Below are 18,522 nucleotides of genomic sequence, written 5' to 3'. Positions count from 1 at the left end.
AAGGACATGGCAGAGGCAGGTCTGGAGCCAGCTCCACTGCTCTAGGCAACTTCTCTTAGATAGTTTGATTGGAGCAAATCCAGCATTCCAAACTATGGGGACTCCTGCCCTGTGGCTGGCAGCTAGACTTCTAGGTAAGGATTTGGAATTGGGGCGGGGAAGGAGCTAAAGATGGCCTTCTAAACCTAAGGTCTAATGGACCAGACCTAAGCCTTCCCCAGCAGCCCCAAAGCTGGGGTATAGGGCTGTCCCCTCTACTCACTCACCCTCAGACTATATATACTACAATTCTTTAACTATTGTTCCTCTTCAAGGTTGCCCTTGATGGCCATTTTAACTTGTTTTTACCTGAATAAGTATTAGAAATGGAGACCCAACAACTCCCTAAGCACTACCCTGAAGACAAGTCATTTTCTTAAGTCTGAGAAAGGTAATTAAGCTTAATCACAGTGATCACAGAGTCCTTATACAAAGAAAAAAAAGGATGCTTTATATTTGTAGTTTAAATTCTGTGAAAAGAAAGAAAAAATATTTTTGCTGACCAAGTTGGTCATTTTGTTCTTAGTCATTCCCTTTATATGGTTGTTGTTTAGCTGCCCATTTTGAGAAAGTGAATTTTAAAATTTCATAATGACTATTCTTTCTCTTGAGTATTTGGCTCACTTTTACAGAGCCTGGTTCATATATAGAAAAATCTTTTACTAAGAATTATATTCATTTTCTCAAAAGTACATGAAATTCCCCTAAACTAGAAATTTGGATTCTTTATCCAAAGTGGCTAATTCATTGCAAGCTCCCATAAGGCAAATGAGGAAAGATTCCAGTCAAACCTCAAAACAGTAATGTCTTTAAATTAAACCTAGAGATTCTCATTTCTTCCTGTGAATTGCCACTACTTGGGATTGCTTGTTAAGTTGTTGGCAATAGAAGGAGCCTCTTGGGTTACACGTCAGGTACCACATTACACCATTTCATATATGTTACAAATGGACCACTGTCCGTTCATACATTCAGCTGAGATTTAGCCAGTGTGTTGCTCATCAGCCAGAAAATAGCACAGTGGTTTAATAATTTTCATGAAGGAAGAATTTCTATTTTTATATACCTTTGCATTATGTGACAAACAGCTAAATTAGTATTTGTATTACAAGTAGTTTTCAACAAAGGAAATATGATGACATAAAAATAAATGCAAATCATTAGATGACTATCCCTTTTCATAGGACCTTGAATTGTTGGATTGCACGTGGGAGGGAAGTGGCTGGTTGTAATGTTGTTGTGATGTATGTGTGTCTGTGCAGGTATGTTAAGCATTTTTCTGTCTTGTGTTCATCCACAGCCGTGATTAGTGCCCATCCCATCCATTCCCTCGATAACCCTCACCATCATTTCCACTCCAGCAGCCTCGCTTCTCCGACCCGCAGCCATCTCTACCTTCAGGGCAGCCCATGGCCCATTGGCACATCCTTGTCCCATTCAGACAGGGCTAATTCTACAGGTGAGAGACGAGTGTTGAGGCCCAGCGAGAATCCGTCTGCAAAGAATTGGGGGAAATAAAATGCTCAAGAATTTCAGAAGTCACAGTTTAGTCATGGGTTTGGGGAGCTTTCTTCACCCTTCATTGTAGCCGAGCAGAGTGCATGCTAAGAGTGAAACTAAGATTTTCCTAAACTGATTCTTTTTTGTTTCTAAAATTCACCTCTAGTTCTTCTCCCCTGTTTTGAGTGTTTGTTGTAAGGTATGTGATTTTAATCAATAACCTCACTTTTGTAAGGTCATAAGCTTGCATCTGTATTCAATAGTTTCTTCCATTGTTTATTTCTCCTCTGAATTCATGAAAAATTGGAAGGAAAGAACATATTTAATAGTTACCTAATATTTACAAATTGGAGGTGTTTTTCCTTTTAGACAATTGTAATGTTGGTTTAGTAGGATTAAGTAACATAGTAAACTGTGTCTTCCTTGGAATTCAGTTCTTGAAGTTGTCTTGCCATCTGTGAGAACATCAAGAATGCCAGGCTTATCTGGGGGTGGGTGGGGGGCAGGCAGGCAGTCTTAGGCAGCAGCAGTGAGGACACTCTTCTCTTTCATGTCTACACCTCGCCTTTGTGTGGAGGGATTAGGCTCCAGTCTTGGGCTGACTTGAACCCGGGGCCATGCAACCCAAAGGAGTCAGAAAGCCTTGCACCATGTACTAACAACATCTCAGCTTGGAAATCAACTGGCATGCATGTATTAAGTGCTTACTGTGTACCAGGCACCATGCTAAACTCTAGGGATACACAGAGAAAGCAGAAAACAGCCCCTGTGTACAGAGAGCTTAGTCTATCGAGGAGACAACATGAACACAATATTTATATAGAAGATACATGCAGAGTATTTAGCAAAGAATAGTGTGATTAGAATAGTCCTGAAGGAAGAGCAGACAGTGGGTTAAAGGTCCCACTGCTCCAGGGATGTTTTCCTTGGTAATTGCACCTCTTGGGATGGAATCTCCTTTATCCGTGTGTCTGTGTGCCAAGGCATCTCTTCATCTGAAACTCACTTAGCGTTAATCACAAGAATATAAGAATACTAGAAAACAGGAAGAGAATTGAGCACATGAGGATCCATTTACCAAACAGAAAAATTAGAATAGTTTGCTTTCAAAAGGATTCTTTACTTGAGAAAAGAATTTGTTTCAGTGGCTTTTAAAGTGGCAGCTCTTTAATGTAGTTAAATAACTTAGACACAGTAGCTTTCAGAGGCAAAAGAAAGTAACTGGTAGAGTAGGAGCCAGTGGAAATCAGCTAGAAATCAAGAGAAAGCAAGTGAGAAGTGGGTTCTGATGTACAAAAATCCACACTTTTCACAATCACATTCATCTTTCTGGAACTTATGCTTGTGCATCAGTGTGGTTATGGTTATCTGTCCCTGATATGCTAAGCCTATGTAAGAGGGGATTTACTGAATATTACTTTACAGTCAATTTTTCAAAGGGTTTCTAGCTTTTCTTTAAGCCTAAACGTCAGCATCATAAGGCCTTCTAAGAGGAAGGGGCCTCCAGGGCTGTCCAGTCTAGCCCATGCCTAGACAGAAGCCTGTTCTGCAGCTGATCCAGCAGGCATCCAGCCTGGGTTTGTTGGAGGGCATGGAGTGGGGGGAGCAGGGAAGAAGAGTCTGTCATCTCCTGGGATTCCCCACTTGTTCTTAGGTGACTGTTCTGATGTCATGCCTAAAGTTGCTTCTTGGCCTTTTCTTCCCCTGGCTCCTTGCTCTGCCCTGAGGCTAAGCAGGACTAGGCTAGAGCCCTGCTGACCAGCAACCTGACCAGGCTGAGAGCACTGCAATGAGTCTTTTCTGCTCTAACCCGAGCATATCCCCACTTCATTAGATGGGGTGAAATCGAGGCCCTTCACCCTCACCTTGTCCCCCTCTAAACACTCTCCAGCATATTCTCTGTGTCCTTTTTAAGATCTGAAAATATGCTTCTGCCTATGATTGAAGGTCACAGCTGGGGCCCTCTTAATATTGCCTAGTGTCATGTTTGCTTTCTTCGTGAAGGCCTCCTCTGGGCCAGGGAGCATGCTGAGTCCTTGCAGATATCTCATTCTGTTCTTATCACAACCGTGGAAATAGGCACTATTGTGACCTCACTTTTTACAGTTGAGGAAACCAAGGCAAACATAAGTGACTCGACCAGGGCTACCCAGCTAAGAAGTATCTGAGGCCTGCTCTGAACTCCGATCTCCCTGGTGCCAGGCCCGGCACTGTGCCCACTGTGCCCCCCAGCTGTGGCAACCATGCCTTGCTGTTAGCACTGGAGTTGTCCACCTCGCTGCCTCACCACAGCTCCCCCATCTCTCTCCGGAAGCCCCTTGGTTCTGAGGTGTGACTCTGAGCTGCTCTGGAGGCGAATGTGGGGCCTTGTTTTATTGTAGCTTTCAGTGCCTTTGCTTCTGTGAGTAAAGAACTGTCTGTAGTTGGTGCCATGTGGCTCCACTGAGATACAACATGAAGGGAAGCAGGTGCGGTTTTCTAGTAGACAGGGGCACCCCATCCATAAGAGTCTGACTGGCTGTATCCATGCCAGCTCAGATAGAAACAGGGGCCACCAAACCATGGACCACATATTAACTTAGAAAATTACTTTAGTGTCATCCATGATTTATTGTATTTTTATTTAATTTGTTAAATTTTAATATGACTTGGACTGGCCTCAGAGGCGTTTGATACCTGTGTTCCCCCTCCCTACATTAGCAAGATGAGTGCTGCTGCCCCCAGCAGGTCTGGACCCCAGGAAAAGAGCAAGGTGTCTTTCAATGAGCCAGGGCCTCCTGGCACCTCATGGACTAGTATAGACAACCCAGCACTAAGCCCCTCCCCTTCCCCCACCTCTCCCTGATTATTAGATTGACTTTGTGAACCACTTGTATCTGTTCTTTTACAACAATAATGATAGCCAACATTTATGTACCACTCTAAGGTTTACAAAGCATGTTATCTCATTTGATAAAACTTGGCTAGAAAACTCGGCCTTCTCGGTTTAAGCTTCACCCTGAAAATCTGTAACACAGATTAAATGGGAATATATTATCTAGGAAAAAGAACTTAATTGAGGTCTAAGCTAAGGAAACAGAGGGAAAGGACCGTTGAGACCTGAGTGAAAATTCTGGCTCTGCCTCTTACTCCATGTGACCCTGGGCCTCTGTCTCCTCTTAGACAAAATGAAAGATAGAGTCAGCCTCAGATAGAGCCCTGAATCTATGACCCTAAGATTTTATATTGATCCCCACTGAGTTTTCTTGTCTGTCCAAATATCTAACTGTCCTTGCCAGCTTTGTGTGTGTAATCCCCAGATTTTATGAACATGCTGTCTGTGCTGCTATCCTAGTCCCTAGGATGGGCCAGTACATTCAGCAGCACAGAGTCAGACTAGCCCATGATGTTTAATAAAAGGCCTTTATTTGGTTCATTTTAACTAAAATATAAAGGAGAGGCTTGAGGTTTAAAGGGACACCAAGGGTTGGAAGCACAGAAGGATCAATAGGGACAGCAAGAGCAGCCTACAGCCCACTGAGTGGTGAGTGGGCCTGGAGGAGACATGGCAGAAGGGCATCCAGAGATTCGGAGATGGCCCTGGGAGTCGCTGTGCCCGGGGTCCCCCTGCAGACCAGAAGGCTCAGGGCATGTGGCTGCTATCTTCAGGTGTGCTGAAGGGCTTGTCATATGGAAGGAGGATTCCATTAGGGAAAGCAAAGGGCAGAAGGAGGATCAATGAGAGTAGAACAGATCTCAAGAAAAGCTTCCTGACAGTCTGAGCTGCCCAAAGTTGGATGGTCTGACTTGAAAGGCTCTGAGTTCCCCCTCACTAGCTATCTTCAAGCCAAAGGAGAGTCCTGATTCCTGTCCAAGTAGGACAACCTCAGCAGCCTCGTAGGGCCTTTCCAGCTCTGTGGCTCACTCAGGTGCTCTTGCCTAGGAGCATGGTAGTCTTGTCCAGATCTCTGTGACTATGTCAGTGACTATGGCCATGTTTTCTCCCTTTGATGCCTCCCAACTCCTAAGTGAGGGCTGGGGACTCTAGGCACCTCACAAGAGCTTGGTAAGTAAAAGTGGGTAGAATAAAGCACACAAATTGTCACCCAAGACTGTAAAACAATTAGGGAGAATTGGGAATCATTAACTTTTATATATATGAGTGATATGGATTATCAGGAGCCTTCTTTGTGTAGGCTTTCCTTACCTCTTTTTCCCCATTTGCTTATTTCAGAGTACTTCAGAAAAACTTCTGTTTTCTTTTTCAGTTTTGCATTCCCATGGTCCCTAAAGCAGAGACATTCCCCAAGACTCTGTCCTTGGTCCTCTCTATACTTTCTTTCTCATTCCTTGACCTTATCCCCTCCATGGTGTTAGTGATCACCTTTCAACTACACTTGTGTAGTCAGGCACATGTCAGAGAAGTGACTCCTTGACAGGATCCTGATGCAAATGGTTCCTGCATCTACCCTGAAAATCCCTCATTGCCGCTGCCTGCTGGACACCATGACCTGGGTGCCTTGTGCTTGTCTCACACTCAGCGTGTCCAAAGCACCACCCACCTTGCCCTCTTTCCAGCTCCCTCCTCCCCACTGGTGACGCCGTCCCACTTCCATACACATGATACATCCACCTCTTGCATCTGCCTCCTCCTTTGCACTCCCCCTGCTGCTGCCCTATTTCCGGCTCTCCTGTCTCTTGCTGGTATGACTGCAGCAGCATCCTGACGGCCCAGATCTGACAGGGTCACTTCTTGACCATGGCTCCCCATTACCTGCTGAGAGTCTCTCATTCTGGACTCCACAGCCTGGCTCCAGCCTGCCTTTCTAGCCTGTCACACCACTCTATTACTGGTTCCCTCCCTTGTCCCTGCCTTTCTCACTTCCTTGCTTTTGTACACTCTCCCTGTCTGGGGTCCCCCCTTCCCTATCTCTTCTTCCATAAAATCTTCCTGATCTGCCAGCCCTGAGTGGTCTTCCCTTTCATAAATGTTTCATTTCACCCCATTTGGACTTTTCTCGTGCACTCGTTCTGCTATGATGTTTATCGTAGTTATTTATGGATTGGCTTCATGTACCCCTCCTAGAATGAGCACAAGCTCCTTCAGGGGCAATGTTAGATCTTCTCTCACCCCAGTGTGCTCAGTATCTTTCCTGGTGCCTTGTAGGACACAGAGATACTTAATGAGTGTTTATTGAATTGAACTTATAAAATATTGGTTAAATAGAAAAGGCAATAGGGACGGATCTTCATGCTGCTAGGATTTTTTTTAGAGCAGTTCATCCTTAATGTCACCATTGTTGAAAATCAGTTCCCTTGGAAGAAGTGTCAGCCCGAATGGTCTGACTGACCCCTGCCTTAAAAGGGGCCTAAACCTAAGCTTTAACACCCTCCTGGACTCAAGAACCACTAACGTTTCTCCTTCCTTTGGCATAGAATCAGTTCGGAACACCCCCAGCACGGACACCTTGCCAGCTTCCTCATCTCAGACATGCTGTGCTGACCATCCAGACCCAGAGGGGGCCGCCGGCTCCTCTTATTTGACTGGTGCCCAGGAAGAAGGCTCTGGCCCCAGCCTTCCCACAGCCCACGTCCGCCCCTCTCACCCACTGAAGAGCTTTGCTGTGCCAGCAGTGCCGTCCCCAGGGCCCCCCACCTATGACCCCACCTTACCGAGCACGCCATTACTGTCCCAGCAAGGTGAGTAGGGAGGCTCAGAGCCAATGCAGGCTGACCGTCTAGAGGAGGCCTCGGTTCCCTTCTCCCCTCCCTTCTTGGAGTCTGTACGGCTCCATCAGTATTATTCTCTGACCCCTTCTGGCCTCAGAATCCCCATCATTCCTGGTGTCTGTGCCTCAGAGAGCGATGGAAACCACCTGCCCCCCTGCTAAGTGAATGAGTGGTGGCCTGCGGTCACTCAGAGCCTGTGGCTAGGCCCATTCTTGACAGGGCATACTTTCCTTCTCAGCTCCTAACCATCACCTTCACTCGGTGAAGACAGCGTCTATCGGGACGTTGGGGAGAAGCCGGCCTCCCATGCCAGTGATCGTTCCCAGTGCCCCCGACGTGCAGGAGACCACTAGGATGCTGGACGACTCAGAGAGTGTAAGTGGACAGTGTCGTGGCCTGTGCCAGTCCTGACCAAGCTTCCCAGGAGCACTGCCCGCACACAAAGCTCGCGAGCAGCTCCCAGCTCGGTTTGGGGCTGTCCTGGCTGGGTTTGGACCGAGGTGCCACAGCATTCTAGCAGTTGGCCTTTGGACACTCCCGTCCCGTCCTTTCTGTCAGCTCCTTTCCCTCTGGTCTTCATGTGGTCATCTTGGTCATCCTCCTTCATTCTTGAGTCTGGCTTCACATCCCTTTGTGAACTGGGAGGAATGTGGCTGTGCCTGAGCTTGCAGTTCACAGAACAGGCAGGGAACAGGAAGGCCTCAAGTGCTGGGCCTTGTGTTCTGTTCTGGGGCTCCTGCCTTTGACTGTTGGTGTCTCAGCTGCTCTCAGCTCAGCATTCCTTAAAACGAGTACAGAAGCACAGGACACCAAAGCATGTGCCATCAGGACTTTCTGGTAAACGCAGATGGCTCCAGAATGGCTTCCAAGCTTTGAGTTTCAGGGCTGTGACTGCTGATGTTGAAAACCCACAGCCTGCCAGGGAAATGCTGATCACTCTTTCAGCCAGCCAGCAGGCATTTCCTGAAGCCCCTGTATGTACCAGGCTCTGCTCAGGGGGCGAGAGCATGAATGTTCATGAATATGTTCACAATAAATATGAGGTCCTTTTTGAGGAGGTGGAGCCCGGAGACCTGAAGACTGAGGCCAAGGTGAGGAAGGAATGCCTTCCAGCCACAGCCCAGAGATAGGAGAGACAGGGCCCAGAGAGGACCCTCAGGGAGGTAGGTGGGGCTGCTCTGAGAGGACAGGAAGGGGGCCACGTTGGAGGGAGGACCTGAGATGCCAGGCAAGAGTTTGTGTTTGATCTGAGGGAAAATAAGGCAGTGGCTGGAGTTTAAGTGGAGGGCCATGATCACCTCCGGGAAATGCAGCCATGGGAAGGATGAATGGGAGGGGAGGCTAGAGGCAGGGAGTGTGACCTTCCCCATCATCCAGACAAGAGGGGCTGGTACAGTGTGTGTGTGCATCATGTAGATGCATGTGCGTGTATGAGGTCAGGGAGTGCAAGGAGCCTGGACATACCTGGCTGCCTTTGGCAGAAATTAGTATGTTTCTGGGGAAAGCTAATGAGTTCAGTTGTGGAAATGTTAATGATGAGATACCTGCAGGACATGCTACAGGGGCAGCAAGCTAGTGAAGGGAATAGAGCCTGGGCTTGAAGGAAGGAACTCATCCTCATGAGTTCAGATCCAGCCTCATAGACTTAGTAGCTGGGCAGCCCTAGCCAAGTCATTTCACCCTGTTTGCCTCAGTTTCCTCGTCTACAAGATGAGCTGGAGAAGGAAATAGTAAACCCCTGCAGTGTCTCTGCCAAGAGAACCCTAGATGGGGTCATGAGGAGGCGGCCACACAACTGGCACAACCCAACAACTGGCTATGCCGTGGGAGGTGTCCTGTGTGAGACTAGAGCTCAGGAGAGAGGCCACAGGGCTGGACACCCCTTCCTGGCAGTGGCTTAGGGAGGCAGGTCTTGTTAATCTGCTGACTGTGTTAGGAAGCGAGTCCCATTCACCTGGTGGGAGTGTTGTCCCCGCCCAGCGGTGCCACTTGGCTTTTAGTTATTCCCATCCTGTCTTAGAGGATTATAGATGTCCAGCTGGAGGTGAGGGGGGAGCTGGAGCAGAGAGAGGTTACGTGACTCAGCCAGGGTCTCTCCAGTGGTGGAGACATAGCCCTGCAGGATCGGGTCTCCACCACTGTTTGGAGCACTGACAAACATCTTTTAGCCTCCTGCATTTCCCATTGCTCTCCTGCAGGCCTCACCCCAGATGGGGATTAGCTATGGGGTGCAGCATTTAGAGACAAATGTCCAAGAGAGTTTTGTTCTTGTCAATTGATAGAACTGACCAGACAAAAAACAAATTTCCACTCACCATAAACCTATGTACATCAGTTATTGGGTTGGAATGTCACTGTCTCCACATCATTCCCAACAGGAATATTGGCCTTGAATATGACCCTAGGCATGCTCTATCCACACTTAAGGAGAAGCGTGCGTGCAGCTCCAGAATCCTGTGAGGGATCTCACTGTCACTCAGCTGGCTTTTCTCTCTTGCTTCTGCCAAGGCAGCATAAGAGCAGTGGCAGGATTTGGGTTTTCTTTTAGTCCCCTCAGGCAGAATGCCCATTTGATTCAGTCCATTTTCATTAGTGAAGGGGGCCAGAAAATAATTTTGATTGTTTAATAGAAAAGTTTCTCTTATTTTGCCCATAGTGATGCAGAAACTTTGTGGACAGTTTATGGTTATCAAAACAATGAGATGAGTCAAAGAAAAGGAAGCCCCTCGCCAGGGCTGGGCGGTCTGCGCTCCCCCCACCACAGAGACTCTAGAGCTGGTGTCCAGGGTCCCCCCCAGCATGTGAGCCCAGGGGGTGGGATTTTTCAGCTTGTTGAGGAAAGGGAGGTTTCGCCTCCCCAGACCAGTGTAGGAGGAGCTTATCTGCTATGATTCTGATCGGCAGAGCTCTTCGTGAGGAATTGGTTTTTGTTGCTTGTCTTCAGGTTTGTGACATTTTCCTAAAATCTTCTTTACAAAATAACCGGTACAATTGGACATTATCAATAAAAATTAATGGGGGGGGGGGGTCAGAGAGGGAGAATACAAACATAAAAGCAGCAGCTTTTGTTCTGTTTGCCCTGGGTAGGAGGCTCCTTGTCAAGCTAGACTTCAGGCGGGCTTGAGTGACTTCTCTCTTCTGCCCCTCACGTCCAATCCATTGGCAAGTCTTTGTGTTTCCACCATCCCTTCTTTCCATCCATCTGAGTTTTAGCCTAAACCCAAGTCTCAGCCCATCACCTCTCACTCAGCTGCCATCCTCCTCCTTCCTGAAGCACGGCTGACTATATTACTTCCTGTTCAGGCAGCTCCCCTGATTCCTCTTGTCTCTAAGACAAATGCAGCTCCTTTGTTCACCTTTAAAGACCTTCACAAGCTGCCTCCAACCCTTCTTTCCAGACTTAATGCACATTAGCCCGTGGTCTGTCAGAACTGGCCTTCTTGCTGCTCTCCCATCCATCCCCTATTTGTAGACCTTTGAATACACATCTGCCCCCCTTCCCTGAAAGGCACTCCCTCCTCCCTTCTGAGGGGCCCTCAGCACTGGGTGCTCCCCTCCTTCGCCCCAGACGTGACTGTGTATTTATTTTGTATAATTTACTTATCTGTGAACATGTGATTTCTCCCAGTGGAATGCATGCTCTTTGAGGACAGAGACTTGCTTTTGTTGTTATACCCCCACCATAGGGAGCGCCTGGTGAGAAGTAACTGCATTTTAATGGGTCCGTTAATCCGTATCCCTGCACTTGGCACATTGTTGGGGCTTTATGTAGGCCTCTTGATTGCTTGACCCACACACTAACTCAGTGACCTTTTCCACAGAGCTATGAACCGGATGAGCTGACCAAAGAGATGGCCCACCTGGAAGGACTCATGAAGGATCTTAACGCCATCACAACAGCATGACCGCCTTCACAAGACGTGACTCCAAACCCCATCCCCTAAGTCTTGGGACTTGGCCTTGGAAAACAAGGAATTGTACAGAGTGAGAGGACAGCGCACGAGAGTGTAGGGGTCGAGGATGAAAGCCAGCCGGCGCCTCAGCGCTGGTGCCAGTTCACAAGATGACCGACCACCTGCGCTGTCGTCGTGGATGAAGTCACGGTCGGGGCAGCTCGCAGCCCTCTGCCTCTGACCCCGCATGGAGTGGGCACCTTCCGCCACCACGGAGCGCCCTGGGGAAAGGCCACGGGTGGTATCTGTGCTGAGATTCCCACCAGGTTTCATCTCAGTGCTGCGACCGCACCACCTTTATTGAGTGTTGGACATTGGCGTTTGTGTACAATTTTATTTGTTTCTTATTTTATCTTTTTTTTTTTAAAGGAAAAGCCTTTTATGTAATCCAAAAAAGAAAGAAAAATTAGAGTGTTGTTTTCCACAGCCTGGCCTGGCATTTGACTGCTTGTTTCTCTTGTGTATGGAAAATCATCGACAGTGTGGCTTGTTCTAGGGGTTCTGAGTTTATTTTTTATTCTGAGTACTATGTCCTCTGCCAACAGTCAGTGCATCACGCGGGAGGGAGGGGGGCCAGTGGGAGGGATGTTGCATTGCTATTTGTAAGCTTTTTTATTATTATTATTTTTTTATTATAATTATTAAAGGCCTGACTTTCTCCTCTCATCACTGTGAGATTACAGATCTATTTGAATGAAATGTAACATTGAAAGATTTGTTTGTCCCTTTTTGTGCAGTTTCGGTATTGGGGGAGGGTGGGATCAGGGAGGGTGGGAAGAAGTGGAGGGAGCCGAAGGGCCAGGGGGGGGGGGGGGAGGTCCCATGATTGTCTCAGTTCTTGTGCAGAATCTGGAAGCGTTCTTAGTGTCCTTCCTTGTCACATGACAGCCTCTTGTTATTCATTTGCAGTCAGTTTCATTTGAATTTGGTTAATAGATGCTCTTCACGCGTGGCCAGCCTTTGGATTCAGGCTGCTTTGCCATCATGGTCACACGTGCTTGGAGACTCTTCTTTCAGCCGAGAACTCCTCATCAGGAAATAGCTGAAGACCAAGGTGGCTGCATTTCCAAGCTGGGGAAGTGAGCAGCAGTAAGATAATGCACTGGGAGGGTTTCCAGCATCCTAGCAACGCTTTACATGCCTGCCAAATCTGACAGCAGATTTCTAGAAATGTCCTTCATCTCTGAATGAGAGGGTTGGAGTAAACGAGCTCCGAGGTCCCGTCCCGCTCGGGCTGTGATGCTGAGCATGGGGCCTCTTCCTTTTATTCCAGGCTGCCAGACGATGACAGTGAGGGTCTTTTAAGAAGCCAGCTCTCACACCGGCCAGCAGAGCTACAATCCGCACACTTCTGCTGTGTGGGCTGGGGAAGGGAGAGCCTGAAGAGATCAGAGCTGAAGGCAGCAGCAGGCCTGGGACAATCCTTCCTCTCCCAAGTTCCCATCGACCCAGCATTTAGCCAGGATTCCTAGCTGGAGAAGAGCTGGGCTACAGAGTAAAGCCTTCCCCCCGAAAATTGATGTTTCTCAATGAAACATCCTTGTCAGCTGTATTGCAGTCTTTTGTTCCAAGGAAAACAAGTTGATGAAAGTTTTTTGTGAAGAATGTATTTGGAAAGTAAATACTGAGTGAAGTCTCACTGAGTATCTGGAGTGAAGGGGTGGAGAGGAGAGGGAAAAGAGGGAGCCCCAGCAGCTTGCCCCACAAGCTGGGGCTGACCTCAGCAGCACTGCCCTCCCTCCTTCATCTCCTCTCCTCTCCCCCATTCCTCACCCTCACCTGCGGGCCTCATAAATAAGCTGAGGCTTATTTAATCAAGTAGGAATGAGGGTGGTGGGTGAGTAGATTTCTGCCCTGTTAACTAACCCAGGGGCCTAAAGATAAGGGCCAAGAATCCAAGATAGCCAGTGAGCATCGCCCATGCAGGTCAGCCCACTACCCAGTGGGACCCCAGAGCACTGCCACACCTAGCTACAGGCTAGCTTGGGTTTTAAAATTCCTTGTAAAAAGATTGTTTTTTTCTCATTTTCTGGATTTTTGTGCACTTTTCTAAATGACGAACTCTTTATTATGCTGAGCCAATGAAAAGTACAGCATTGGAACTCCCATCTCTGAACCACCTGGCCCCACAGTCCATTGACAATATTCAGGAATAGCAGTAAGCTAGAAGGTACCTTGGAAATAACACGTAGCCCTCTTTACTCCAGTGAGAGCAGGGGAGGGCAGTGGTGTTTACCTTGCAAAAATGTCTTACCTTTTGCCCAAGAAATGTACGCCCCGTATTCCAAGTTGGTGGCTCCTTGTGAATATTGCTGTACTGTTGTATACCCCTTGGGACTGTTGATATTGCCATGAAATTGGGAAGGGGATTGGGTTGGGGGGTATTTTTCAATGATGGCTTATTTTTTAAACAACTGTTCAAAGTTGGGTTTTTTTTTAAAGGTTATACAAGAAAATGAAAAGCATTTTATTCTAGTTAATATACACTGTGTATTACATTTTTTCACCCCTTAATACATTTTCTTACATTATCCTGTGATTTTGGACCTGAAATATTGTATATCTTCTAGAGTGATCGTTAAGCTATGGGATGGCAGCTTTCTTCCGAACAATTTGGAACAAACCTGTATATTGATTTATTAATCTGATGTAGGAGAAGCTGAAGGACTATGTAGAATTCTTCCTTTCTGTACACGCTTTCTTCCTTTTTTTTTTTTTTTTTTGGCTTTTCTGTCGAACATGCTGTATACTCCATGGCTTTTTTAAAAAACAATTTCATGTTTATTATTTAGTATTGGAAATCCAATACACTTTTTTATCCAATCAAATTCTAGTCTGGTCAGAAAGTTTGTTCTTTTTAAAATTTCTCTCATTCCTCTTAACAAACAACTGGTGTGTCCCTCGTAGTAGATACCTATTTGTGACTGCTCTTGCTTCAGAATTTCCCTATCATTTTCGTTATAGCCAGATCTGGAAGAGACCCCACAGGTCATTGAGTTCCAAACCTGCTTATTTTACAGATGAGGAGACAGACCAGAAAGAATGTGACTTAGCTGAGGTCACACAGGTAGTCAGTGGCAAAGCCAGAGCCGACGCCAGGTCTGTCCTGTGACCCCAAACCCCAGCGTCCCCCAGCGAGCTGAACTCCCCTGCCCTGCTGCAGTTTCCAAGTCAATGTAGGTTCGACGGTTAGAAAGAAAATTTCCTTGAGGAATTTTGCCAGCTGTCCTTCCCCCCCAGCTTTAGAAACGGAGCGACCAAAGTCACCTCTTGCTAGAGCAAACCCTGAACGCTCTCAGTCTCCCTTAATGCAAGAGAAGTGAACCCACCAAGAGGAAACAGCACCTTGGGTTTAAGCTGCTTTTCAGTGGGGATATTTGTCCAGAGGCCAAAGCTGTTCTGTTCTCTGGCTACCCCGGGCTAAGTCATCTGAGTGGCAGATGTGTGATGCTGGCTCAGTCCACAGCCCCAAACCAAGTATGTCTGGCTGTTTGATAGAGGAGATCTTTCTTTCCGTCCAAGAATCCTGGATCGGAAAGATGGGAGCTATCTGGGTAGGGGATAAAGACAGAGCTGATCTTGCCCAGGTGCAGGGACTGAGCAGAGAAGAATCTGACTCCTGACACAGGAGAAAAGATAGTGAGTGCAATAAGACCTTTCTAGCTTGACTATCACCACTTGTCCAGCCAACTAAAGCCACAAGAGGGCAGCCTCGACCATACATCAGCAGCTGGCAGAGGCGGCCGGAGAGGGAAGGAGAGAGGTATTTTTAGATCTCATCAGAGACTTCACTCTGTGCACCTGGCCCTGGGGTGTTTAGCTGGTCCCTTCTAAGCCCTGCTTTGAGCAGACACGCCCAGAGAGCTTACCTCTGCCATCTTGGCTTCATTTCTTGTTGTTCTGATTATCTTTGCTTCTGGAAACAAGTGGCCCCTGAACCCAGAGCTAGCCTATTATCCCTTTTGAATTTAACCCTAGCCCAGACTGGCTGGTGACACTTCCTTGGGTTTTGTGAAATGGTGTAGTAGAAAGAGTGTTGTGTTGGAATCAGAGGACCCAGGTTCCAATCTTGGCTCTGTGACATAGACAACTTAAATGACCCAGGCAAGTCACAACCCCTCTGGGAACCCGGTTTACTAATCTGTCAAATGAAGACGTAGGATTGGGTCATTTTTAAGATTGCTTCCTAGGTCAATACTCCCATCGCTTCCTTTGGTTTCTGGTAGTTAGGCACCAGAGCTAGCTTTCCCCTGGAAGATAATTGTGAGATGAGTGTGAATGAGGAAAGTTTCCCCCATGACACCTGTGTTGGGAGGGTCAGGGTAGAATAAGTCTGGACACAATTCACATGAGCATCATAATGTGAACCCTAGAGGGCAGCTTAAAGTCTAGCAACCAAAATGAGGAAGTTGACCAGGGATGGAAGTCCATGTAAACGTGTTCTGACTAGGGCCACTACTGTTCTGAGAAAGAGACCCCCAACTAGTAGCAGAGGACAAATTTAATCACGCACACACGTGGTATATTGGTGTTTTTATTACAGCCTTGCAGAGGCTGGGGCATCGACGAGGTTACTGTAGGCATGATGGGGAGGCTGGAGCACAATGGAGACAGGCATAGGGCTGCTCCTATGTCCTGTTCAGTCTGCCCCAGGAGAATCCTGTAAACACTGGCAGGCTTTCCCCAAGTATGACCAGGAACCTACATTATTGCTGCCTTTGTTTGTTGTTGTTGTTTTCAATGGAAAATGAAACAGCATCAGAGATCCCTTCGCATTTTTTAAAGATACTAGAATCAGAGGTTGTCTTGATCAATATAGAATTCCATTTCCATTTGGAGCCTGAACTATGAAGAATTTCTGTTTGACAATGAAGTCCTACTTCTTAAACACTTCAGCATGGTATCTCTGAATCTCAGAATTAGAAGTGACCTAAGAGGTCACGGGAGTCAGGAGAACCTGAGTTCAAATCAGGCCTCAGACACTTAACACACACAGAAACACACACACACACACACACACACACACAAAAACTAGCCGTGTGACCTTGGGCAAGTCACTTAACCCCAACTGCAAAAAGCAAAAAAAAAAGTGACCTAAGCAGCCATCTAGTACACCATTCTTTATCTGAACAAGAATCCTCTTTTGTGTATACCTGGCAAATGGTGGACCCAGCCTGTACCTGAAAACCTCCCCGGAGAAGAAAATGACTTCTTAAGTCAGCCCACGCCATTTAGGATAGCTTAACATGAGGAAGTTCTTTCTTTCTCCAAGCCTAAATGTGTTTCACAACTTCAAGAAAAATAAATCTAGGCCCTCTTCCATGTTACAGTCTTTTAAATACTTAAAGGCATCCATCATTTACCCTCTTCAACAGAGGAAAACCTGGCATCTCAAAGGCTATACCAACAGACCTGAACCACTGAGTAGGTCCTATCATGGTGGGAAGCTGATGAACTGTGTGTTAACATAGGACCTACCTAGCTAAATTCAGAGGGCCCCCATTGACTAAGTACCCACACCAGTGAAAACAGGAGTTGAAATACCTTATAAACACATCCATGAGGCAGAACTGATGTGACTGAAAGACCAGGCTACAAGGACCTCCACAATTGACCTCCTAAGCTCACTACCAGGGTGGTACTTCCCCAAACTAATATAAAGTAGAAATACGGAGCCAGTGTGGACCAGGGGGTCTGAGTATTTCCACCTGTACAATTAATTTAGTCCTTGAAGATACTTGCATGTAGAATAGCAGAGTGATACTGTGTTCATTATAGAGTTCAATGAAATAAATCTAAACAAAGGGAAATCATGCCTCACTGACCCACCTAACTTTCTTCCAGCACACATATATCCCCATTTTGACAGGAAGAGTAATCTATTTAGATGGCAATCTGGCTATACTTTCAAAGAGCCACACCAGACTATTTTTTTTTAAATCATCAGCATGAGATTAGAGGAATTTTTTTAATGGGAAAGCTTAGGAAACTAAAGTTAAAGAATCTCATAGAGAAACAGAGACCATTTTTTATAAATTCCCTGGGAGAGAAGGGTTTTGGAAATAACCACCCCCCCCAAATATTTTCTTACCTATAGATAAAATTGTGATATATTTGCCCCTAGAATCTTGTGGTCAGTCCTAACTGCTGAAATTTCAAGGTTTATGGGAACTAGAGGAAATTCAGAGAAGGATATAGTTCACAAGGGAAGGGAAGAAGACTGATAACTGCAAAAGAGCTGAAAAGATTGAGATTATTTGGCCCAGGAAGGCAAATGCTCTGAAGGAACTTGATTGAAATTGGTAATATATTGGATTTCAATTCAACAAATATTTATTAAGCACCTACTCCATTCCAAGCTCTAGGGATGTGCAAAGAGGCAAATGTGAGTTTCTGCCCTCGAGGCTCGCACAATCAAATGGGGGATACAACATGCAAACACATGGATACAGGATAGAAAAGAAATCATTGAAAGGAGGTACTGGAATTGAGGGGTTGGGGAAAGTTTTCTAGAAAAGGCAGGATTTTAGTGGGGACTTAAAGGAAGCCATTGAGGTCAGTAGTTAGAGCCGATGAGGGAAAGCATTACAGACATGGTGAACAGCCAGAGAGAAAGTCCAGAGTTGAGATGGAGTGGCTTGTTTGTGGAATAGCTAGAAGGCCTCTGTCACTGGGGAATAAGGGGTGAGGAGACCAGAAAGGTAGAAGGGGGCTAGGTTATGAAGGGTTTTGAATACCAAACATAGGATTTTGTATTTGCTCCTGGAAGCAATGGGAAGCCACTGGATAAGGCAAATGAAGTGATTTACCAAATCCCAAAATATTAGGATGGAGGTTCAGAGTAGGAAAGATCTTTTTTGGAAACTTGTACCTAAGAAAATTCATGTGGACAAGAACCTTGGTAAATTCACTGTCCCAGAGAATTTAGAGCTAGATGTGACCCTGGAAATCATTTTCTAGATAAGGAAAGAGGCCCAGGCACTAGCAAGAATCAAACAGGGTTCTTCTGTCTCCAAATCCAAGGAGATTGCAAAAAGCGTTGTCAGTGGTGAAGGATAAGAGAATGTTGTTCCAAAAAATTTTCATCAAATTGATGAATGACAAAAATCATGAATATCCACTAACAAGAACATCCTTGGCCAAGCTTTCAAGGGATGTCAGGAATACCGCCAGGCCCAACCACAACATATCCTGTAAAGCCACTGATGCCCAGAGGAGTCTGAGTTACCTGAACCACTAAGTTCAGCCCAATGTGGCCATTCTTATGTACTTATGTAGTAGGAAAAAAGTGAAATCTCAGAGATGTTCAGTCCTCTGAGCA

The 18,522-nt window shown here is 46.4% G+C and overlaps 1 protein-coding gene across 2 annotated transcripts in view; it reads left to right on the top strand.

The window, feature by feature from the left end:
• Positions 1 to 14,029, top strand: part of NEO1 (neogenin 1) — a 279,673-nt gene extending 265,644 nt beyond the window's left edge. For both annotated transcript variants that reach the window (XM_069071219.1, XM_069071217.1), the window contains exons 25-28: positions 1,340 to 1,498; positions 6,955 to 7,218; positions 7,487 to 7,623; positions 11,070 to 14,029. In XM_069071219.1, the coding sequence (XP_068927320.1) occupies positions 1,340 to 1,498; positions 6,955 to 7,218; positions 7,487 to 7,623; positions 11,070 to 11,153 (644 nt within the window). In that variant the 3' untranslated portion in view covers positions 11,154 to 14,029. The remainder of the gene's footprint in view (positions 1 to 1,339; positions 1,499 to 6,954; positions 7,219 to 7,486; positions 7,624 to 11,069) is intronic.
• The last annotated feature ends 4,493 nt before the right edge of the window (positions 14,030 to 18,522 follow it).

Source organism: Petaurus breviceps, unplaced genomic scaffold (assembly GCF_028583685.1).
Source record: "Petaurus breviceps papuanus isolate PSGF00001 unplaced genomic scaffold, PetGlider_PUasm1.0 90825, whole genome shotgun sequence".
Classification (NCBI taxonomy): Eukaryota; Metazoa; Chordata; class Mammalia; order Diprotodontia; family Petauridae; genus Petaurus; species Petaurus breviceps.
The sequence above is the reverse complement of the archived record's forward strand: the minus strand, read 5'-3'. Positions and strand labels throughout refer to the sequence as shown.